The 25,369-nt window shown below is 44.7% G+C and overlaps 1 protein-coding gene across 6 annotated transcripts in view; it reads left to right on the top strand.

Moving 5' to 3' along the window:
• DOCK10 (dedicator of cytokinesis 10) overlaps positions 1-25,369 on the top strand; it is a 377,455-nt gene that overhangs the window by 199,154 nt on the left and 152,932 nt on the right. For 5 of the 6 annotated variants that reach the window (XM_068280790.1, XM_068280788.1, XM_068280792.1 and 2 more), the window contains exons 4-10: positions 2,967-3,049; positions 7,869-7,941; positions 8,095-8,220; positions 8,383-8,517; positions 13,156-13,339; positions 18,317-18,405; positions 23,657-23,740. In XM_068280790.1, coding sequence (XP_068136891.1) covers positions 2,967-3,049; positions 7,869-7,941; positions 8,095-8,220; positions 8,383-8,517; positions 13,156-13,339; positions 18,317-18,405; positions 23,657-23,740 — 774 coding nt within the window. Of the gene's footprint in view, positions 1-2,966; positions 3,050-7,868; positions 7,942-8,094; positions 8,221-8,382; positions 8,518-10,398; positions 10,536-13,155; positions 13,340-18,316; positions 18,406-23,656; positions 23,741-25,369 lie in introns of those variants that run through there. The other variant, XM_068280793.1, reaches the window with a different exon arrangement.

The raw sequence follows: 25,369 nt of genomic DNA, 5'->3' as shown, positions 1-25,369 counted from the left end.
AGGTAGGAGTGAGGGACAAACGTGGGCCTAGCGATGGCTGGTTTGCGTCCTACAGGACGCTTGGTCACGCTGTGTTCCACATACAGAGGTGGGAGTGAGGGACAAACATGGGCCTAGTGGAACGCAGCGTAACCAAGCGTCCTGTAGGACGCGAAACAGCCGTCGCTAGGCCCACGTTTGTCCCTCACTCCCACCTCTGCATGTAACCAGACTGCACAGAAAACTACAATCAAGGTAGATATATATACGGATTGTATCATTCATTGTACCACAATTGTTGATATCCACTTGCAATAAACCAAATGGATGGAAGGAAGATGCATGCTTTCTGTTCTCTATGACATCATTCTTTAAAGGATACCAGAGCCAAATGAGGTAGGAGAAATGAGGGGAGAAGGCATGTGCTGGCAGCTGTCCTGATGCCCACTGCTCCCCTGTTCTCCTCTCTGCCCCTCCAATCCTACCTAAATGCCCCCTGGAAGCCTCTTCCGGGTCGCCGGAGTCGGGCATTAGTGTGCAGCCCCTCTTTCTCCTACATCATTCGGCTGTGGTATTGTTTAAAAGGAAATGATAATGTCATCCTCCATATCCCTCTCACCACAGTGTCTTTATCTACATTTTCTTGCTGCATGTATACATGAACTGCAGTGCTTATATACTGCAAGTACAACGTATGAATGAATTCTAATCATATTGCAGTTGTGCTGTGTTCTTACTGTGTTCCTTTGGCTGGATAAAGGCTGTGACTTGAACAAATCAGCCAACCCTTTAGGTTGGAAGATGTGGGAAGATAACAGCTCCTGAATATCCCCACTGGCCTCACCGCTACTGCCAACACTGAACTCTGCTGTACATTAGTCAGAGTTTCCTGCAAAGGTTGCAGCCCAACTTATCTGGATAGTAACAGCATCCAGAGATTTTACAACGTGCTCTCCCTCGTATGTTGGCCAGCCTGCAGTGCAGTTCCCATCAGCAAATGTCACCGCCACTCCTATGGGCTACAGTCCCTCAAAGTACACGTGCTCTGACTTCCATGTATGACTGCACTCAGGGCCACAGGGAACTGTCTGGCTGGGTAACTGCCACAGGGAACTATCTGGACTGGGAACCGTCTGGATGGGGAACTGCACTGCCGGCTGGCCAACATATGGTGGAGGGTCCCTTGTAAAAACTCTGTGCACCGTTACCATCCAGATACATGTGAGAATGCACTCATGTTTTAATAAAGTATGTAAAGGGTTTCATGCTATGCAGTGGTTAATGTCTTTTATGAGGTGACTGGTTCCTGTGAAGAGACACAGTTCAAGCGACAGCAAGACATTGAGGACTTGGATTGTAGAGGTAGGGGGAAGCCTATAATTGCTCCAAAAGCATTTTATGGCCCTTTTTAGTCTTTGGGTCCACCTGTTCTGGTGAGTGCCTCACGTTGGTGTGTGGTGGTGGTGCTTATCTGGCGGATCACCAGGGTTCTGCATTTTCCTACAGCATATTGTAAGTGAATGAAGGTGAAGTGACCACGACAGCTTTGGAAAAGGGGACTCTTTGCAAAACAGCTTTTCTTGCATGCATTATTATTGAACTGTGTATTGCTTGCTTGCGCTGCGTATTTGTGCTCTGAAGTTTATCTAAGTGCTCTACTTTATATTGTATTTTGATTTAATTTTGGGTGACATTTATAGTGTACCGTACCACCATTGTTACACCGACCAAATATTGATAGCATTGCCAGCACAGCCCATTTGAATATTTTGTTTTTAAACTGAGCAGTTGCCCAGGACACCGGAGAGCAGGAGAACTGGGGATCCGCTAGCTAGCTCTGGGGCCCTGTTGGGGCACAAATTAAGGGGCCTAATGTTGCTTCCGGGGGTGGGGGGGGGGATCGAATGCAATACACAGGTGGGGGGATTGGGAGATGTTGGGGGGCACCGTTTCATTGTTGCCCAGGGCCCCATTGAGCCTACAATCACCCAATTTGCTGGTGCCACTCCAGCTTAGAAGTGCAATCAGGGCCGGATTTGTACTCTTAACCACCCAAGGCCACTGTCAGCAGCCGCCCCCTCCAGTATACGTAGCCAGATGATCCTACCCCTAGTTTAGGTAGCCTGAAGACCCACCCTTCCCTCCAGTATAGGTATCCTGATTACCCCTCCCCCCTTTCCTCTAGTATAAAAAACTTCCCCCCTTCCGTATAGATAGCCTGATGACCTCCCTCTTTCCAGTATAGATAGCCAAGTGACCCTTCCCTTCCCTCTAGTATAGCCTGCTGCCAACCCACCTTTGATCCTTCGGTGCCCTAGGCCATGGCCTATGTGGCCTTGGCTTAAATCCGGCCCTGAGTGCAATGTAATGCTTCTTTCCCAGGATTTAAGAAGGAAAGTGCTATACCTTGAACCCTTTTACAACATTTTTTGTTCATTCTTATTGACATCGCTGCATCTAGATATCAGGGGAGTAACTACACAAGAGCAGGGGGCCCAGAGGTGTAAGAGGGCCCCAACTACTACTTCACTCCCTCTGATAAAGGGAGCCATCCTGTAGATCAGGTGTTTTTGTGGCTATACTAGTTATGAGTATGAAGATTATAACGGCCACACTTGTTTTCTGACCCTTGCAAGATGGGTCCCTGTGAGGGTCACAAAGGGTTGGCAAGGGAAAGGATGTAAACATTGAGGAGCCCCACCAAAGTTTTGCTGGGAGGCCTCATAATTTGTAGTTAGCCTACTGCTAGATATATTACATATGTTTACAGTGTCAGTAGGCTGCAGGTGAACATTACCACATCCAATCACCTGCTGGTTCCTTAGAGATCTGGAAATCTTGACATGTCTGCATTTTTCCTTTTGTCTTTTCTGTCTCCCAAATTTCTTTTTGGTGGCAGTAACGGTTGGTTTTTGAAGAGCGTAATCTAATGTAAGAGCTTTCGCGGTATTGCTGTATTTCCTCTAATGTTTATTTCTGTGTTCTAGGCCTGCAGATATTATAACTCCCACTGGCATGTCGTGAATTACAAATATGAACAGTACTCTGGGGACTTCCGACAGCTGCATGTGTAAGAATCTCCTATGAGTAATTTCTGCTGATACATAATGTGTATGTGGTGATGGTGTGGTAGTCAGACAGCTGTGGGAGGAGGACCCCTGCTCTTCAGGCCTCCTCATCATTTTCCTAGAACTACAGTATCCGTGAGAGGCTGACTGCATGAGCTGTGCAGTGATAACAGCTCCCTCTTTCACTTTCTCTTTGTAGTATACCTACACTACCTACTGCAAGGAAAAAGAGAAAACATCAAACAGTGAGAATGTATAATACAGTCTTAGTTTTTATTTCCTGAAATGTGCTCTAGCATTTCCCAGAATAATAGTCTATTCTACCAAGATTCAAATGCTAGAGTCACACCTTCCTTACCATGGCCTGGACCATGCATTAAAGCAAACCTGGAGAAAAAACAAACCATATGATATACTGAATTGTATGTGTAGTACGGATAACGACTAGAACATTAGCAGCAAAGAACAGTCTCATATTTTTTATTTTATTTTCAGTTATATAGCTTGTTTTATAACATTGCATTATTCTATCATATTTGCAGTTTAGAAATCACACTCTGTTTTTTAAGCTATAACACAAAGCAGAAATAATGACCCTTTCAACTTTCCTGCAGTAAAACCTTATCTCAAGATGTCTCTCGCAGTTTCTTGGCTGTATAACTGCTTCAGAAAACAGGACTGTATTCGACCCAGTGAGTCAAAGAGCTCAGAGAAGCTCTTTTGCATAGTTAACAACTGAAGTTTTTTAACTCTTCCTGTACTGGAAAACAATATGGGGCTATTTTCTTTGCTACTAATGTTCTGTTTCTTAGCTGTACTACACATACAATTCATTATGTCATAAGTTTATTTTAGCTTTAGGTTTGCGTCAATGCACAGGCTAGTATGTTGGTTTAATGACAATTTTGTATGGCAAGGAGGTAAGGGTTCCTCAACTTCTATTATGAACGTAAGGCCAACGACGCTGTTTTTTATTTAATTGTTTGCTATTAATCAGCTTTGTTAAATGAGAGAAACAGTTACATGTGATAAAACAAAACAACAACAAAAAAACAACAGAGAGTTCCATATCACTATTAATTACAGTATACAATGATGATATAGAGATGGCAAAGGTCAAGCTTTAGGGGCCAAATCATATAGCACGTGGGAGCAGCTACAGAGTAATACACAACAGCAGAGTAAATTCCCATGATCAGCATTTGTAGAAGGATGTGACATCTGGAACAATCTCAGTTTGCTCACTACTAGTAGGACCTCATGTCTCTTGTGCCAGAGATGCTAGTCTGATTATAGTGTTGTACTGTGGCACAGATATGCTGCATCATAAATTCTTACTGCAAATAATGTATTGTTTTCTCACTGCAAATACACTGTATGACCAAACTGATTCAACTCATTAATACGAATGTAGCCATCTAAGTCTACTTGCAGCAGAAGTTATGACAGATTCAAAAAGGCAAGGTGGAAAAATTACACAAAGTAATCAGGTACCCCCAAATACTAGCTGGCAAAGACTATTGATCTTCAAGGCGACTTAATTATCTATCAATCTTTCACTAGAACTACCTGTTTATCGAATTATCCCTAAAAACGAATTCACAAGCATTGGGCAGATTTCTGACTTAAAGCATGTCTGAAGTTTAGCGGCTAATAACTTTTGAAAAAATAGGTATAAATGTAACCACTTTTTCCACCATTACAGTATACTGTATCTACGTCGTCTGTGACTTCATCTAAGCCACGAGGACGTAGATATACGGCTTGCAGTTGAAGTACAGCTGTGCACGATTGGGTCTTCCCCGATGCAAAACCTCTGGCACAATCTGCTGCAGCACTAATTGGTGAAAGCGAATATAGGTTCCCTGAGTCAATATGATTGATTTTTACCATTAAAAATACTTTTATTTTCTCAGCTCATAGTGAAAAATACAGTACACACTGTAGCATTATTTCAGAATCAAATATCTTCACCATAAATTATGACAGGAACATCATTTAAGTTTCGTGATAAACGGTAGAAATAGCCAAACAAAATTTGTGTTTTTTATCTACAGTAGCACTTTTTATTTTTAAACTGGAATTGGTAAAACTAAAAAATAATGTATTTTTTCAATTTTTTTCCCTCTTTTTCCTATTAAAATGCATAGAAAACAAAATTGTTCGACTGAAAAAATGCCATACAGTGAAAGCCTAGTTAGTATTGAAAAAACATATATATTTCATTTAGGTGTCATAAGTAGGGATAACGTTATGGCTGATTAACCACTTGATGACCCAGCCTTTACCCCCCCCCCCTTAAGGACCAGCGCTGTTTTCGCTGATCTGTGCTGGGTGGGCTCTACAGCCCCCAGCACAGATCAAACACCAGGCAGAGCGACCAGATCGCCCCCCTTTTTTCCACACTAGGGGGATGATGTGCTGGGGGGGTCTGATCGCTCCTGCCTGTGAGTGGCTGGCGGGGGGGGCACCTCAAAGCCCCCTCCGCCGCAGGATTCCCCCTCCCCCTCTCCCTCTCCTCCCTCCCTTCCCCGGAGATCGGAGGCTGCACAGGAACGGATCTGTCCTGTGCAGCCTCTAACTGGTCCCTTCCTGTCATGTGACAGCGATCCCCGGCCGCTGATTGGCCGGGGATCGCTGATCTGGTACAACGCTGCTACTGTTAGCAGCGCTGTACAAATGCAAACAAAGCGGATTATTTCCGCTTGTGTTTACATTTAGCCTGCGAGCCGCGAGCCGCAGGCTATTCACGGAGCCCCCCGCCGTGAATTGACAGGAAGCAGCCGCTCACGCGAGCGGCTGCTTCCTAATTAATTAGCCTGCTGCCGGCGACGCAGATCTGCGTCGCTGGTCCTGCAGCTGCCACTTTGCTGACGCGCGCTATGAGTGCACGGTCGGCAAGTGGTTAAGTAGAGACATACCATATATACGCGCATGCAAGCCAAATTTTTGACCCCAAAAAAGTGGCCCAAAAGTGGGGGTCTCGGCTTCTATGCGAGTCACCTTCTTTTGCAGTGTGCAGACTGACCTGTGTGTGAGCCCTCGAGTGCTGAGCTGATGAATTCAGCATGCAGCAGCGTTGTAATCAGCATGAGCGGGCTTTGCAGGATCACTGTGACTGGCCTGCAGAGGGTTGGAGCAGAGTACAGCCTTCACGCTGTAAGTGGTCTGCAGAGTATCGGAGTGAGGTGGAGCTTGCAAGGACACCGGAGCAAGCGGATTCAGTCCCTGCATTCGTTGTATGAAGCGGTAGAGAGTAGGGATGCTCATTCAGATTCCGCGGAAATGCAATTTCCGAAATTCCGATCGGAAATTGCATTTCCGCATCGGAATGCGGAAATCGGCAATGCAAGTGCGTTAGGTGGATTTCCGCCGGAAATCGCGGAAATTCCGCCCGACTTTAACATCGATTTTCTCAAAAACTATAAGGTCTTTTTGAAAACTTTTTTTGCATCTTGTTCAGAAGATTCAGTTTAATAAACCCTGAAAATGTGCATCTGCATATTTTCTGCATTTACATTACAGTAAAAATCCGTCGACTTTAGCAGCTAATAGCCAATCCCCCATAAGTCCTAAATTTTCAGGGTTTATTAAACAGAATCTTCTGAACAAGATGCAAAAAAAAAGTTTTCAAAAAGACCTTATAGTTTTTGAGAAAATCGATGTTAAAGTCGGGCGGAATTTCCGCGATTTCCAGCGGAAATTCCGCATTGGAATGCGGAAATTGGTAGCGGAAAGCGGAATCGGTATTTGGCAATGGCGGAATGCGGATTTACCGTGGAATCGGAAATTGGCATTTCCGACCATCCCTAGTAGAGAGACGGAAGACACGGCGATGACGTCACTGTAAGAAACCTGTGTATTCTTTTTCTGTGTCGCATCTCTATTACGCCCTCTAGCGGCATCTTGCAATGATAACACTGACGTCACCGATGCATCCTCGGTCTCCCCTCCGCGTCATCCAATGCAGGAACTGAATCCGCTTGCTCCGGTGTCCCTACAAGCTCTGCTTTGCTCCAATACTCTGTAGACCACTCACAGCATGATGGTTGTACTCACTCTCTGCAGGCCAGTCACAGGATGAAGGCTGAAGGCTCCGATCCTCTTCAGGCCAGTCACAGCACATGTACACCTCTAATAGAAATTTACTATGAAGTGTTCTGCCACGGTATGCCAATTAACTTTCACTTTTAAACTTGCTTCAAGACAGCAATTGAATTAGGAAATGGGAGAATGAAGTGTTTTGAACAAGACTGCTGATGGACACTTTTGGTTTTGTAGCTTCTGTACTTATTGTATGTTAAAGTATTTTAAAAGGAAAGTTCAGTTTAGTTGTGGATTGGAGTATTATAACTTCTTAATTGTGGCATGGAAAGCTATTGATTGAAGACTACCTTAAATAGAACCGAGGTGATATAAGAAGAAGCTGGATTGTCATTGGGTTAATACTGAGGGCACATCTTGCTATGGGGGGGGGGGCTACTGCATTTTCTGCCCTCGGCTTATATGCGAGTCAATCATTTTTTCCTGGTTTCGAAGGTAACAGTTCGGGGGTCGGCTTATACGCGGGTTGGCTTATATGCAAGTATATACGGTAGCTAAAATGTCAAAACTGCTCTGGTCCATAAGGGGGTAACAAGATCTGGATGCAAAGTGGTTAAGATGTTAGTTCTGTTTAAACTCATTGATAGTTTTGGGGAATAGCCTCAGAGGTCTTGATGAAATGACTCCATTTGTGTGACTGTGCTGTAAATGAATGGACCTGCTCCTCTGAAGAATGCACTGTGTCCCTGACAACTTCTATTTTCTGTTTTTGCACAGAAATGAACCCAAAAACGAAAAGCTCCCTTCTCATTCCTTTGAAATTGATCATGAAGAAGCGGACAAGGATGAAGTAAGCCATGCTTAGCTAGTAGTACAGAGTTATACTGAGGGCGCTTGCTTGAACAATGAACTCACTTCAGTGCCCTCTGACAGAGCAGCGTAGTGTGTGACTGCATTGTTGCCGAGTCCCATGAAACATGTATACTGTTGTTGTTTCATTCAGGATACAACGTCCCTCTCGTCTTCTAAAGGAGGTGGCGGTGGAGGAGGAGGATCAGGAGTTTTCAAATCAGGCTGGCTGTACAAAGGGAATTTTAATAACACTGTGAACAATAGCATTACTGTACGAGTAAGTAGACAACATTACTCTGCCTTTGTAGAAGCAGAATGGACGGCCCTCTCAGTTTGAACACTGTCGTATATTATCTAGATTGCACTGCAGGCCTGTACACAGTTTCTAAGTCTGCCTACCTCCTTACCATGCAAACCAACATTTCTCTCTTTCTTTCAGTCCTTCAAAAAGCGTTTCTTTCAGCTGACCCAGCTCTCAGATAACTCTTATATTATGAATTTTTATAAAGATGAAAAAATATCTAAGGAGCCAAAAGGATGTATATTTTTAGACTCATGCACAGGAGTTATTCAGGTAAGAAACACGCAGAACATCTGAAATGTCCTGGCCTCTCTTTGGGCTTGTTCACACCTATGGAGTCTTTGCATTTTTTTTAAGTGCCAGCGACTTTGAAAATTGCCCTAAAAGTGCTTGTGCAATGATTCCCTATGAGAGTGTTCACATATGAGCAGTTTGATTACGATCCGCTCACTAAAGCGCTGCCTGTACCATTTTTGGGCCAATTTGACTATAATGGCAGGTATAGGGAAACCGCAAAATGCTTGAAAAAGCTCTTGGTATAGATTTCCCCAGCGCTTTTAAGAATAAATACATTGTAGTTCTTATTTTCTGGGTCAAAGAGTTAAAAAAAACAAAAACAAATTGCTCTGCAAAAGCGCTTTACACAAAATTGCAATTTGCAAGTAAGCGCCAGGAAGGGAAAAAATAAATTACATAAAAAATTGAAAATCGCTGGCGTCAGCGATTTCAATTTTAGATGTGAACAAAGCTTTAACCTGCCTGGCGTTCTATTAAGATCGCCAGGGAGGCTGCGGGAGGTTTTTTTTTTAATAAAAAAAAACTATTTCATTCAGCCAACTGAAAGTTGGCTGCATGAAAGCCCACTAGAGGGCGCTCCGGAGGCGTTCTTCCGATCGCCTCCGGCGCCCAGAATAAACAAGGAAGGCCGCAATGAGCAGCCTTCCTTGTTTTGCTTACATCATCGCCATAGCGACGAGCGTAGTGACGTCATCGACGTCAGCCGACGTCCTGACGTCAGCCGCCTCCGATCCAGCCCTTAGCGCTGGCCGGAACTTTTTGTTCCGGCTACGCTGGGCTCAGGCGGCTGGGGGGACCCTCTTTCGCCGCTGCTCGCGGCGGATCGCCGCAGAGCGGCGGCGATCAGGCAGCACACGCGGCTGGCAAAGTGCCGGCTGCGTGTGCTGCTTTTTATTTGAGCCAAATCGGCCCAGCAGGGCCTGAGCGGCAGGCTCCGGCGGTACTGGACGAGCTGAGCTCGTCCAGACCGCCCAGCAGGTTAATGTTTGTTCCCTGATTCCCTGTTTTACCCTTCTGCATTCTTAAATATCCATATACTACAGATAAGGCCTCATCCATCACCATTAACACCTAGCTTCTTCACAGATCTAAATATACCATCTGATAGTTTAGTAAGCGGCATGCTCAGATGATAATTTTTGTTTAACATTCTGTTTCCTAACTTTAGTCACATAGGGCAAAATTCACATGCAACTTATGCTGACTATGTAGTGTGTGTTGTGCAATTAGCACCACCCACTTTGCCTGGGTAACACGTTGCTAGGGTAACGCTCCTTGCAGCTCAGCTGAAAGTGTAAATAGCAGGCTCTTGCCTTGCTCAGCATCACTCTGTTTGCACTGCCAGGCAGCTGCCTGAAAGTGACCTGAGCACCAAAATTATTTTTTCAATGACCCTTCTCATAAGAAAGGCTCCTGATGGTGTGTGCCACTGGGTGACGAGGGTTGGGTTGAGCCTCACTATTTGCCTACAGGGTGCTGCTCTGGTCCCTCCCCCCTCCGTATGGGATGTGCCATCTCCTCCACTTGAACGGCAGCACCAGGCGGATTTTGTAGTTCCCAGCAGTTTCTCCCTTGAGCCCCAATGCATCCCGGGAGATGTAGTCCATGGTTGTCCATTGTGGCCGCTGTCATAGTAAAAAAGCAAAGTCCTGTCCTGCATGACTTTACTACACTCTTCATGACATGTTATTATTATGACTTTACTACACTATACTGTATATGACATGTTATTATTATTATTATTATTATTATTATTATTATTATTAATTTATATAGTGCCAACATCTTCCATGGCACTGTACAACAGCATGCAGGGTATAACAATACAAAATAAACAATACAACAGTTAATACAAGACAAGAGTGGGTAACAGCTGTCCGTCTCAATGGACACCACAGAATGATGGACAAACACAGCAGACTGTATAATGGATACACTGTGACCACCCATGTAAAACACCTGGCGTAGTGTGAGCCTAGCCTAATTCAAATGCGGTAGCTACCTTTTTATCCTTGCTTCAATGCCAGCCACATGCATGCAAGTTACATGACTTCACACTTCACTGGATTTATACTAGAGCTTTTTCACATCGTATTCACATTTGTATAAAAAAAAGTTTTTAAAAACACATACCACATAAACTTCAAAGGAACCATTTCTAACATAATGTTTGTGCATTTTTTGCAAAAAAAGTATACATTTTGTTTCCTGGTCAGAGATAAAAATGCAATCACACTCAGTAGAAGATGCAACAGAAGTTAATATACATGGCAAGCACAAACATGACACTAGTGTGAATAAGCCCTGTGTCAGTGACTTACCAGGTTATAAAACATGGCTAACGATGACAGCTGTAGTACCGCAACACATTTTCAGTAGCCAAACACGCATTTCTCTTCACGCAAGTTCCTGCTTAAAGTGAATCTGAGGTGAGAGTGATATGGGAGCTGCCATATTTGTATTCTTTTAAACAATACCAGTTGCCTAGCTGTCCTGCAGATCTATTTGGCTGCAGAAGTGTTTGAATTACACCAGAAATAAGCATGCAGCTAATCTTGTCAGAAACACCTGATCTGCTGCATTCTTGTTCAGGGGCTATGGCTAAATGTATTAGAGGCAGAGGATAATCAGGGCAGCCAGGCAACTGGTATTGCTTAAAAGGAAATAAATATGGCAGCCTCCATAAAACTCTCACCTCGGGTTCACTTTAAGTGTACTTTCATTGGTAGCAAGCAGAAGTGTAGCTAGAGATTACAGGGTCCTCCAGCAAAGCTTTCATGGGGCCATCACATGTAGGCACTTTTGAGCAATGCCATGTGCCTATACTCTATGAATATGAGTCAATTGGGCAACTTACATTTTCATTAAATCTACACTGCATACGGTATAACATGGGCACTGAGACAAAGTCAGAGGGTGGAGAAACACAAGAAATTTAGCAGTGAATAAATCAAGTACCAGCTGGGTCCCCTCTGCTCCAGGGCCCCATATCAGCTGCTATGGCTATTGCTGTGCCTCTATTTGTAAAGAAGCATTATTTCAATCTGACATGTCTATTAAATCATAACTGTTTAAAGACCAATATGGAAAGTTTATTTTTATTAACGCAAACCTAAAGTGAAATTAAACTGATGAAATAATGAATTGTATGTGTAGTACAGCTAAGAAATAGGAAATTAGTAGCAAAGCAATAAGTCCCATATTGTTTTCCCGTACAGGAAGAGTTAAAAAAAAACTTCAGTTGTTATCTATGCAAAAGAGCTTCTCTGAGCTATTCGACCCACTGGGTCAAATACGGTGCTGTTTTCTGAAGCATTCAAACAGCCAAGAAACAGGGGAGAGACAGTTTAAGATAAGGTTTTACCGAAGGAAAGTTCAAAGAGTCATTATTTCCGCTTTGTTTTATAGCTTGAGGCTAGTGACACACCAGGACGTTGCGTTTAGGGGACGTTATAGGGCACATAACGTGCCCCTAACGCAACGCCTGGTGCTCTCTGGTGTGGACGTCGGAGTGAGCCGCGTTGTGCAGCTCACTCTGGCGTCCGTGATGCATACTCTTGGACGCATGCGGCATCACGTGGTCCCGCCCGGCCAATCGCCGCACAGAGCGGCCGCTCCAGGAAGTAAACACTGTACGTCACTGAGTGCAGTGAATATTAATTAGCCTTGTGCCCGGCCGCTCTCCCCTCCTCCCCAACATGACTGAGCATGTGCAAGCAGTCTAACGCGGCTTAGCCGCGTATAAAGTACTGCATGCAGCACTTTGCTGCGTTACAATGTAACGCAACGTGGGCAGTGTGAACAGCCCACTTGTGTTACATTGCTGTACGTTGGGGGAGCGTTACAGGCTGCACTAACGTGCGCCTGTAACGTCCCTGTGTGCAAGAAGCCTAAAAGGAGTGTGGTTTTAAAACTGCAACTGGGACAGTTTGATGCAATGTTATAAAAAAACGATATAACTGAAAAAAAAATAAGACTCTTTTCTTTGCTACTAATGATCTATCATTATCTGCAGCACACACAAGACAATCCGTGCACCGCCTCCTTGATACACTGTGTTTATTTTCCCATGTAATACATCAGCAGATGGATAGGCAATATTCCAGTGACAGTGTTCACATATACATTTGCATTATGTCAATCTGACCTGTGCCGTGGACGGGTGCGGGGGGGTGACCAGGGGATGGGAGGACTGCGCGACAGCCGTTTCGGGCCGGTGTGGCGCTTGTTCACGTGCAGGTATCCTTGGGCCTTGAACTTGTGTTTGAAAAAGATCTGTCTGCACGCTTCCACACGCTAAGATCCCAGTTGCAGCAAGGATTAGGACGGGGACTGTTTATTGTATATGGTGCAGCAGACCTAACAACTTCCCCCTTACTGAGTGCCGGGCCAACCAGCATCTTTTGTGTACCATCTATCATTATCTGTTCTACACATACAATTCATTATGTCATACGTTTTTGTCACTACAGATTTGCTTTAAAGTTAACAACATTTATTTTGTATCATTTTGTATCCTTTATACATTGTCAGTTTTTTTGTTATGAAAGTGGCGTTGCTTTGTATGATGTGTAATTTGGGACTGGGATATTGTCCCCTTTCTGTTTCTATCAGAATAAGCAGCTCAGGAAGCATGCCTTTGAGCTGAAGATGAATGATCTGACATACTTTGTGCTGGCAGCTGAGAGCGAGCAGGATATGGATGACTGGATTTCCACTCTCAACAAAATCTTACAAATAAGTCCTGAAGGAACCATTCCAGAGAGGAAAAGTGCAGATTTCTCTGATCATAAACTCGGTACAAGCAACGTTTTCTACGCAACCTCATTATTTCCAGTGACGAGGATCTCTGTTGTGCAGCCTATTCGTTACAGCCTCTTCATTTAGAATAATTGAGTTCCGTGAATATTGTCAGGAAGCAGAGTGTTCTGTAAATTGTGTTCACACTGCAACTTCTGGGATTAAAGAGAACCTGAAGCGAGAAGTATATGGAGGCCAGGGGCATAACAATAGGGGATGCAGCCCCCACACCCACGGGGGGGCCCGGCCCGGAGCCGTTCTGGGGGGGGGGGCAGGAGGGGTCGCAGCATGAGGGGAGAGCATTGCACATCCCTCCCTCACCTCGTGCTCTCCTCTCAGTGCTCCCCTCCTGCATCTATCACTGGCAGCGGCAGCAGGCAGGACACATACCACCATCCATCCACCGCCGGAGGTTCCGATCTCTGGGGGGGGGGGGGGATCAGAAGGGGAGAGCATTGCCCCCTCGATAACCTTGTGCTTTCCTCTCAGTGATATCGCAGTGGCAGCAGGTAGAGATCAGAACCTCCGGTGGTGCATGGAGGTTTGTGTCCTGCCTGCCACCGCTGCCACCGATAATTGCAGGAGGGGAGCGCTGAGGGGAGAGCCCGAGGTGAGGGAGGGGGGACTGTCCCCCCTCCCCGCCGATGTGCAGCCACACTTTCCCCTCATGTTGCGACCCCTCCTGCCCCCCAAAACGGCCCTACAGGGGGGCATGGTAAGTTCTAGTTACGCCCCTGATTGAGGCTGCCATATTTATTTCCCTTTAAACAATACCAGTTGCCTGGCAGCCCTGCTGATGTATTTGACCGCAGTAGTATCTTAATCACACCAGAAACAAGCATGCAGCTAATCTTGTCAGATCTGACCATAATGTCAGAAACACCTGATCTGCTGCATGCTTGTTCAGGGTCTATGGCAAAAAGTATTAGAGTCAGAGGATCAGCAGGACAGCCAGGCAATTGGCATTGGCAGAAGGAAATAAATATGGCAGCCTCCATATCCCTCTCATTTTAGGTTTTCTTTAACTAACATAGAGATAAAGGGTGGAAAGTGTCATCACAGCATCCTGATAGAATGTGTTTATGAAATGTATTATTAGTTTACTGTATAATGCCAAGCAATTAATAATCACTTTTCCCTGTCCTCAATTTTTACTCTGCCATTCAGAGTGCTTTAGAGTCCCATCTGGGATTTCAGCTTCTTTCGCCGCTAATCAAGGCTCCATATTGTACAGGCCAACAGAATGGTTCACATAAGCAGCAGGTGAAAACTAAAACACAGTAAAGTACAGTTTTATACCACTTAGAGTCTAGGAAGCCTGGCAGTGGTGATGAACAGGCTGCAATGACAAGCTTGGGCTAGTGTTAAAACTACTTCTACAACTACATTATTTCTAGGGATGGTAGACACGATTTGCATGGGCATCTCTAGACCAGAAAGCAGGCCTGGATTTACCTTACAGGAGCCTATAGGCACAGATGTCCTGGCACCCTAGACTTCACCCTCCATGAACCTACAAACCCCCACCACACTACACTGCACTGGCCCAGCTGTCACTTCTACCTTACTTCCCTTGCCTGTCATAGGCAGCTAAGGTGCCCCTTAGTATTAGGTAGCCAGAGGTGCCGTCAGTGGAATGCCAAGAGCTGGGTGAGTAACCTCTCTTTTACGCTCTGCTAAGAGCTCTGCATAGGGAAGGAGGCACTCTGGGAGAATCTGCCACCTTTCCATCATCAGGCGCCTTATGGTAAATCCGGCCCTGCCAGAAAGCATAGGAGAACAAAAGTGATCAAGCAAAATGTACATGAAATTATAATTATTAAATTGGTAATATTATTACAATGGTGTGCTATTAGTTGTCATGTACCCTACTCACACATCTTACAGAAAGGTTTGTGAAGTAACAGCTGAAGGGTGCTATGAACTGAAGCCTCTTACTGACCATTTACCAGTCACTTTTGCAGAATCTCTGATGATCTCAGTAGTCCAGCTGGCTGGGGAAGGGAGGGAGGGGGGTATATGTGTTAGTCATTAGGAGGGGAGATTAGTGTTAGACAGTGTGTGTTTGTGTGTGTGTGTGGGGGGGGGGGGGTAGTTTTAGGCATTAGGAGTGGAGTTAGTGTCAGGCATTAGGAGTGGGGCTAGTGCCAGGCATTAGGAGAGCGGTTAGTGTTAGGTATTAGGAGGGGGGTTAGTGTTAGGCATTAGGAGTGGGGCTAGTGTCAGGCATTAGGAGTGGGGTCAGTGTCAGGCATTAGGAGAGGGGTTAGTGTCAGGCATTAGGAGAGGGGTTAGTGTCAGGCATTAGGAGTGGGGCTAGTGTCAGGCATTAGGAGGGGGGGTTAGTGTTAGGCATTAGGAAAGGGGGTAGTGTTGGGCATTAGGAGTGGGGTCAGTGTCAGGCATTAGGAGTAGGTTTAGTGTTAGGCATTAGGAGTGGGGATAGTGTCAGGTATTAGGAGAGGGGTTAGTGTTAGGTATTAGGAGTGGGGCTAGTGTCAGGTATTAGGGGAAGGGTTAGTGTTAGGTATTAGGAGGGGGGTTAGTGTCAGGCATTAGGGGAGGGGTTAGTGTTAGGTATTAGGAGTGGGGTCAGTGTCAGGCATTAGGAGTAGGTTTAGTGTTAGGCATTAGGAGTGGGGATAGTGTCAGGTATTAGGAGAGGGGTTAGTGTTAGGTATTAGGAGTGGGGCTAGTGTCAGGTATTAGGGGAGGGGTTAGTGTTAGGTATTAGGAGGGGGGTTAGTGTCAGGCATTAGGAGAGGGGTTAGTGTCAGGTATTAGGAGTGGGGCTAGTGTCAGGCATTAGGAGAGGGGTTAGTGTCAGGTATTAGGAGTGGGGCTAGTGTCAGGTATTAGGAGAGGGGTTAGTGTCAGGCATTAGGAGTGGGGCTAGTGCCAGGCATTAGGAGAGCGGTTAGTGTTAGGTATTAGGAGGGGGGTTAGTGTTAGGCATTAGGAGTGGGGCTAGTGTCAGGCATTAGGAGTGGGGTCAGTGTCAGGCATTAGGAGAGGGGTTAGTGTCAGGCATTAGGAGAGGGGTTAGTGTCAGGCATTAGGAGTGGGGCTAGTGTCAGGCATTAGGAGGGGGGGTTAGTGTTAGGCATTAGGAAAGGGGGTAGTGTTGGGCATTAGGAGTGGGGTCAGTGTCAGGCATTAGGAGTAGGTTTAGTGTTAGGCATTAGGAGTGGGGATAGTGTCAGGTATTAGGAGAGGGGTTAGTGTTAGGTATTAGGAGTGGGGCTAGTGTCAGGTATTAGGGGAGGGGTTAGTGTTAGGTATTAGGAGGGGGGTTAGTGTCAGGCATTAGGGGAGGGGTTAGTGTTAGGTATTAGGAGTGGGGTCAGTGTCAGGCATTAGGAGTAGGTTTAGTGTTAGGCATTAGGAGTGGGGATAGTGTCAGGTATTAGGAGAGGGGTTAGTGTTAGGTATTAGGAGTGGGGCTAGTGTCAGGTATTAGGGGAGGGGTTAGTGTTAGGTATTAGGAGGGGGGTTAGTGTCAGGCATTAGGAGAGGGGTTAGTGTCAGATATTAGGAGTGGGGCTAGTGTCAGGCATTAGGAGAGGGGTTAGTGTCAGGTATTAGGAGTGGGGCTAGTGTCAGGTATTAGGAGAGGGGTTAGTGTCAGGCATTAGGAGGGGGGTTAGTGTCAGGCATTAGGAGGGGGGTTAGTGTCAGGTATTAGGAGTGGGGCTAGTGTCAGGCATTAGGAGAGGGGTTAGTGTTAGGTATTAGGAGGGGGTTAGTGTCAGGCATTAGGAGAGGGGTTAGTGTCAGGTATTAGGAGTGGGGCTAGTGTCAGGCATTAGGAGAGGGGTTAGTGTCAGGTATTAGGAGTGGGGTTAGTGTCAGGCATTAGGAGAGGGGTTAGTGTCAGGTATTAGGAGTGGGGCTAGTGTCAGGCATTAGGAGAGGGGTTAGTGTCAGGTATTAGGAGTGGGGCTAGTGTCAGGCATTAGGAGAGGGGTTAGTGTCAGGTATTAGGAGAGGGGTTAGTGTTAGGTATTAGGAGTGGGGCTAGTGTCAGGTATTAGGGGAGGGGTTAGTGTTAGGTATTAGGAGGGGGGTTAGTGTCAGGCATTAGGAGAGGGGTTAGTGTCAGGTATTAGGAGTGGGGCTAGTGTCAGGCATTAGGAGAGGGGTTAGTGTCAGGTATTAGGAGTGGGGCTAGTGTCAGGTATTAGGAGAGGGGTTAGTGTCAGGCATTAGGAGGGGGGTTAGTGTCAGGCATTAGGAGGGGGGTTAGTGTCAGGTATTAGGAGTGGGGCTAGTGTCAGGCATTAGGAGAGGGGTTAGTGTTAGGTATTAGGAGGGGGGTTAGTGTCAGGCATTAGGAGAGGGGTTAGTGTCAGGTATTAGGAGTGGGGCTAGTGTCAGGCATTAGGAGAGGGGTTAGTGTCAGGTATTAGGAGTGGGGTTAGTGTCAGGCATTAGGAGAGGGGTTAGTGTCAGGTATTAGGAGTGGGGCTAGTGTCAGGCATTAGGAGAGGGGTTAGTGTCAGGTATTAGGAGTGGGGCTAGTGTCAGGCATTAGGAGAGGGGTTAGTGTCATGCATTAGGAGGGGGGTTAGTGTCAGGTATTAGGAGTGGGGCTAGTGTCAGGCATTAGGAAAGGGGTTAGTGTCAGGCATTAGGAGTGGGGTTAGTGTTAGGTATTAGGGAGGGGTTAGTATTAGACATTAGGAGGTAGGATTTGTGTGTGAATAAGGTACTGGGTCCATTTTTTTATGTAACAATTTTTTATGTAATTTTTTTTATGTAACAATTTTTTATGTAAGTGAACTTGTAACACTGCAAAAACATTGTAAGAAGAAAAAGGCTTTGGCCCTATCTGTTGAGAGACCTATGAGCCTTTGTCTGCAACTCTGCATTAGCATATATTCTATATTTGAACAGAACAACTGCTGGTTTACTCTTAATATGTGAAGAGGAAGGTGAACAGTGTAATATATTTATACATTATTTACTTTCCTAGAGGTTCCAGTAGAGCCCTATCTGAATGCTGAGACTCAAAAGGAGGAAACTGACGGTTCCGACAACTCCCAGAACCCCGACCTTGCAAAGGTGAGTTGAAATGAGAGCTGACATGACATGAATATAGCAGAATGTATCTTGTACATTGAAATGACAGCAGATTTAACTCCAAATAGGCTAATATTTGAGTTGATGAGGCTCAAGATTCAATAATGACTCTGTAAATCATTACTCTAACTTGCAGAATGCATCAGCCAAGAGTGACATTAGCCTCAGTGCGGTAATGGTAGTGGCTTTCAGTGTGTTATTATTACATACATAAGGTGCACACAGACCTAGTTTATCAGCTTTTGCAATATGTGGATGATCTGTAGAAAAAAGTTTTACTGTTTTCTAATACTGTATACTGTTTTAATTTAATAGCCTTTTAAAAACTGTGTAAAACAGAACGCTTTATATTCATTTAAGCTCAGAAACCCCTTCAGGAAAAGACTGGTGCAATTGAAATGATTATTTGTGTTACTCAGTAGGCAGTGCACTGAAGATCTGCTGATAGGACTATAAGGACTATAAGACGCATCTAGGTTTAGAGGGCAAAGACCAGGGGGGGGGAAATATACTAAACCTGGTGCGCCCATGGTCCAGGAGCGGCATAGATGTTCTTTCCCAACTATTGTAACCTCCTGCGTCCCCTATGTGTCCTCCTGTGTTCCCCATGTGTCCCATTTTTAGGGGAAAAAACGTGTGTCTTATATGCCGAAAAATAAGGTACTTTTCTGAGCTTAGATCAGTAAAATAGATTCCAATTGGTCTCTATGGGTCAATATACTTTGCTTGTACATAGAACATCGAACATTCCAGATTGTTGGTCACAGCATTTTGTATTCACTCTCAGTGCACTTTGCTACTTGCAAGACAGAGCATAACTGTACTTAGGTCATTCATTAAGCAGCTGTGTGAGACAAGAAAGCTGCTGCCTCCTCTAGCCAGGAACCTGTTGTTGCTAGGCATATGTTTGTACATTAAGCTGACCAGAATAGATCCCGTAGTAGGCTTGCTTGTCTGGAGCAGCTGTTTAATGAATGACGCCAGCACAGTTGCATGCTGTGCTGCCAGTAAGATAGTGTGGACTGTGGGGGGAATATGAGGCTGGGTGCACACAACATAATATGAAAAGCTGTGCTGCCAGTAAGATAGTGTGGTCTGTGGGGGGAATATGAGGCTGGGTGCACACAACATAACATGAAAAGCTGTGCTGCCAGTAAGATATTGTGGACTGTGGGGGGAATATGAGGCTGGGTGCACACAACATAACATGAAAAGCTGTGCTGCCAGTAAGATAGTGTGGACTGTGGGGGGAATATGAGGCTGGGTGCACACATAACATAACATGAAAAGTTGTGCTGCCAGTCAGGGCCGGATTTCTGGCAAGGCCACATAGGCCATGGCCTGGGGCACCAGATGTTTAGGGGCGGCTCGGTGAGGGGCAGGAAAGCTGTTCTATGCGGTCATCCCTATCTACAAGAACAGCTTTAACCTTTGAACTCTCTGTCCTGTACTTGTGCCATCCCTGCAAGACCTGTTAGCTCTATCCTGCAGGTATACATCAGTATAACTCTCATGGTGACGCAATGGGTCCACCATTAATGAGATGGCAAGCATAACATAAAATTTCAAAACATAACATCTAATTTATACACGTATTACTAAAATAGCTATTGTCTGTGACACCAATGATGGAAAGTAAGGCGAATTCTCATTGGGGCACACAGAGATAACAACCATACAGATGGTATAGTTGGCCTTGGGCGGTAAAAAGTACAAATCCGGCCCTGCTGCCAGTAACATAGTGTGGACTGTGGGGGGAATATGAGGCTGGGTGCACACATAACATAACATGAAAAGCTGCGTTTTATGTCATGTTTTATATTAATGTTGTGCGTGTTTTTGTGCATTTTTGCTGCGTTTTTAGTGCGTTTGCGTCAGCGTTTAGTTTTTTTTTACCGCAGATGCATTTCTAAAGCGATTTGCGTGCGTTGTAATGCAATTGCGGTTCGCATATAAAAAACGCATTTGCTTTTTGTATGCCTTTTCGTGCGTTTTCATTTTACATTTTATGCAAATCACTAGGAAGACAAGAGGAAGCGGAAATACTTCACAAAACAATGTTTTTAAGCAAAAATGCATAGAAAAACACATAGAAAATGCATGAAAAACACATACCATTGTGTTTCCATTGACTTTCATTAAGTGTGTTTTTCATGCGTTTTTGAAAATCATGCAACAAAACCAGCGTTTTTCAAAACGCACGCATCAAGAATGCATATGCGTTTTTGATATGCATTTTTTCCTGCAGCCCATAGACTTCCATTAGCGGCAAAAGCGCAGCATTTTCTGCAACGCTAGCGTTTCCGCTATGTGTGCACACTTGGTCACTGGGTGACTGGGATTAATATTCAGAGCCTACAAAAGCCAGTCAAAATTCACCTATTGATGTTCAAGTGGAATATTTCATTGCTGCCATTCTTGCACTGTTAATGGCACAAGCCTCAAACCTGGTACGGTAGGTCATTGGGCGACTGGGGTTCAGAAAAGGGGGTGGAGCCACAGCCAATCAGATTTGTATCATTTCAATGCAAATTATTGATGCCAAAGACCCCAAAGCTTACAAACTAGGTTATTGAGTAATTGTGCGTTAGGGTTACAAAAAGTGGGTGGAGCCAACACCAGCCAAATACATACCCAGGCAACACTGGGCCATCAGCTAGTGAGATTATATGTCATTAGAGGGCCTCTCTAACCATCAGCTGATTAATTAATCAGTTACCAGTTCATGAATCACCATTTAAAACAGTCCCCAGCACATCTTCAGATCTGCCAGAGCCGGAACATCCACAAGGCAAATCCAGGCAGGTGTCCAGGGCCAGGAGAGAGGGTAGCCCCCGCCAAATCTTACTAACAAAACAAAACAAAACAAAAGCCAGGTGATCATAAGCAGTGGGCAAAAACTGCTAACTTGCCTGGGTCCCCAATTCATCTTAAAGTGGACCTGAACTCTTGCACAGGACAGAAGGAAAACCTACAGAAAAGCACGCTGTGTGTATTTAGAGAGTTTAGCCTGTATAATTCCCCCTCACCTGTGTCTAATCACCACCTTAATTTAATCTCTCAGCTGTGTCAGCTCAGGAATTCCCTCTGCAAAGGCAGAGCAGCTAACTTGTTGTAAACACAGGATGTTAACCCTATGTCTGCTTCCATGAAAGCAGGAAGTAGACACAGTGCAGATTTATTGCTGGATTTGTTACAAAACACAGTTCCTGGAACTCACTGGCCTTAACAAATGTAGATACCTCACTAATGAGGGAGCATGGGTCTGGCAAGTGCAAAAAAGCCATACGATAAAGAACAATGTCAGGCCCTGCTACAATTCCACTGTTCAAATTTATTCAAAAAAAGATCATACAAACCACTGATTAGTCACTCAATGTGTTGCTTTAAAACCATAAAATCCACTGCGGGATGAAAAGTTCCACAGCCAGCTAGGCTCACATACGCCGCACATCACATGCACCAATCACACCTGGGATCCCATCATACTACTATTGGGTAAACACTAGATCTGGAGTGGTAATTCCAGGCTCTGCCAATAAAGTCTTCCACTGCAAGAAAGTTCTTCCTTATGATTCTAAGCAAAGCTTCCTCTAAGCCACAACCATCAGTGGTTGGAACAATTAGGCATATCTCAGCAGGTTCTTTAACTTCATGTAGCATAACAACTACAGTCTTTGAGCATATATCAGGATTGCGCCTTTTAGAGGCTCTCACCACTCAGTGACGTCGTAAGGGGCCCTCAAATCCTATAAGCAGCAGGCAAAGTTCAATGCATAAGCTGGAATGATGTCTCTCCCATTGGTAATTCCATGTGCCCTCGTGATGGTGGGTTCCCCTCAATGATGGTGATTAAGGCCGGAAGCGGCCGATACGCATGGTGCGGCGTTGCACACTCTAGCCACAAGCCCTGCCTGCACCCACGCCGGAGTCTGGTGCCGGACCCAAGCCTGAGGGAGCATTACAAGAAGGGCAGCGTGGCCAAGCTGAGACGGTTGGTGCACACTGGTACCGCACGACCGCGCCTAGGCAGCACCATTGAGGGGAACCCACCATCACGAGGGCACATGGAATTACCAATGGGAGAGACATATGCCTAATTGTTCCAACCACTGATGGGTGTGGCTTAGAGGAAGCTTTACTTTGAATCATAAGTAACAACTTTCTTGAAGTGGAAGACTTTATTGTCGGAGCCTGGAATTACTACTCCAGATCTGGGGCTTGATTCACAAAAGAGTGCTAACTGATAGCATGGCCATTTTTGCGCGAATTTCCGCGTTGCGTGCGATCGCAAAATTTCACGATCATGCGCAACGCGAAAATTTGCACGGAAACGGCCGTGTGATCAGTTAGCACTCTTTTGTGAATCAAGCCCCTAGTGTTTACCCAATAGTAGTATGATGGGATCCCAGGTGTGATTGGTGCGTGTGATGTGCGGCGTATGTGAGCCTAGCTGGCTGTCATCCCGCAGTGGATTTTATGGTTTTAAGTGACACAGTTAGTGACTAATCAGTGGTTTGTATGATCTTTTTTTGAATAAATTTGAACAGTGGAATTGAAGCAGGGCCTGACCTTGTTCTTTATTGTGTGGTTTTATTGCTGGATTTGTATCAGCTCTAACAAAAAATGAAATGTTTTTCTTTAAAGGTTATTATGCTGTTGTGTAGGTTTTAGAGCAGAGAGGAAGTTCTGAGTTCAGGTCCACTTCCATCCTTTCCTGAGATTTTCCAGTGTAAATATCCAGCTCCTGTCATTTGAAATGTATGTTTTCAGCGAATATTTAGCTGATCACTGCTGAATACAATAGCACAGAGGTTTTTCTGTATCATCCCTCTTACTAGCGTTACAGTGTTTTAGAGACCTCCCCACATCTGTTTATAATACTTCCTGTAGGCCACAGTGGGATAGGAACAAAAGTGTGAATAATTTATTTCTGGAAGATTGTTACATCCAGCCATGCTGCAGAGAGCCACAGATGTGTAGTTTGAGAATCTGGGACCTGCAGCCATAAGCCTGGAATAGGATATCCCCAGAACAGCAGATTACTGGCAGCCCAAGGAGAACCACAGAAAGGGATAGCCTGTGCAGCATTGACTGAAGTGTCCATTTCACGCCTTTCTCTGGTGGAGAACACTGTTACGATGTCACTATTAACACTATTATTCTCAGTATGATGAAGTGATCATGTTGTTAAGGCAACTTTTTATTAATTAATGTGTTTGTCTTCACTCAGTATCTTACAGAAAGCGAAGAATCCATAAAATCTACTAGGAACTCAGAAAGACACAACTTGTTTTCTTTAGATCCCGATGTATGTGTAAGTAATTCAGTATATTGAATGACTTTTAGGCCAGTTTTACACTTGGCCATTGCATTTGTGGTGCGATGCTCCGCCTCCATTGCACCGCAACGCACAAAAACGTCCCTCGCCACCCCTCCCAGCGTGACATATTCCCTGCTGGAGAGGAAGTACGTCACTGGGATTACCGCATTTTCCTGTCGTATTTCTTTTGCACCGCCGCCAACATATGTAATTAGTTCCGCTGCCGCTGGGTTGCTGCGGAAGTTCGATGGTAATGTGCTGTTGACTATGCGGCGGCTTGCAGGCCATTGGGCACTTCTGGGGGTGGAGCATCACACCGCATGGCCACTGGTTACACAACGCAACCTTGCTAAAAAGTGGTATTGATTTTTAGGCATGTAATGCAACCATACAATGAAGCATACAGTACAATTAAAGTATGTTTCACTGTCACTGTAAATGCGCAAATTGTTTTGTAAATGCACAACATAATATGTTTTATTCCAATGGGACCTGCCATACTGCACCCAATGTGAATGTACCAGAGAAATATCATTGCATCGCGGTGGGGTGCGCCGATATTGTCCATTGCAATGTATTCAGTGTGAAAGAATCTGTATTCTTTTAAGTATGGCAAAGACACTAACATTCACTGGAAGCTAAATTTCAGGAAGTGAAATAAAATTCAATAGCTCCCTCCTGTAGAGTGACAATCCTCAAAGCATGTATGTGGTCCTCCAGGGGTTTTCAAAACCATCATTGTGAACTAATACCAAGTATATGTAAATGCCTCTACTTCATGATGAGCTGGTTGGTATTTTGTAGATTTAGGCTGGAGTACAGTGTCCTTCAAACATTAAACATTGTTACAACATCATATAAACAGAAGGGCAGTGCTGTATCAAATTGGAGTTGAACAGATGTCATGCCTGTCGATTATCATATTGTTAGCCAAACCATAATTGTTACTTAAAGAGACACTGAAGCGAAAAAAAAATTATGATATTATGATTTGTATGTGTAGCACAGCTAAGAAATAAAACATTAAGATCAGATACATCAGTGTAATTGTTTCCAGTACAGGAAGAGTTAAGAAACTCCAGTTGTTATCTCTATGCAAAAAAAGCCATTAATCTCTACGACTTTCAAAGTCGTGGAGAGGGCTGTCTTCTGACTGTTATTATCTCAACTGTAAGTGAACAGTTTTCTTTTTATCTACCAGAGGAGAGGTCATTAGTTCACAGACTGCTCTGAAAGAATCATTTTGAATGCAGAGTGTTGTGTAATCTGCACATATTATAGAATGATGCAATGCTAGAAAAAACACTATATACCTGAAAATAAAAATATGATAATATTTTCTTTGCTGCTAATCTTCTAGTAATTATTCATAGTACACAACCAATTCATTATATCATATTTTTTTTCACTTCAGTGTCTCTTTAAGGCCACACACATGCTCAACAAAACTGCCTGATTGTCCTCCGACCTTAGTCTGTTTTAGACTGTTACGACAATCTGGCATGTGTTTGCGTGCAAATGACTTGACAAGCTACTGATAACAAGCGTTGCACCCGATACAGCTGTCGGATCTATGTTGGCCTACGGTCGTCTGATATTGTGCAGATGGTCCATGTGTAGAAG

The sequence above is a fragment of the Hyperolius riggenbachi genome, chromosome 4, assembly GCF_040937935.1.
Source record: "Hyperolius riggenbachi isolate aHypRig1 chromosome 4, aHypRig1.pri, whole genome shotgun sequence".
NCBI lineage: Eukaryota > Metazoa > Chordata > Amphibia > Anura > Hyperoliidae > Hyperolius > Hyperolius riggenbachi.
This window is presented reverse-complemented; position numbering and strand designations above follow the sequence as displayed.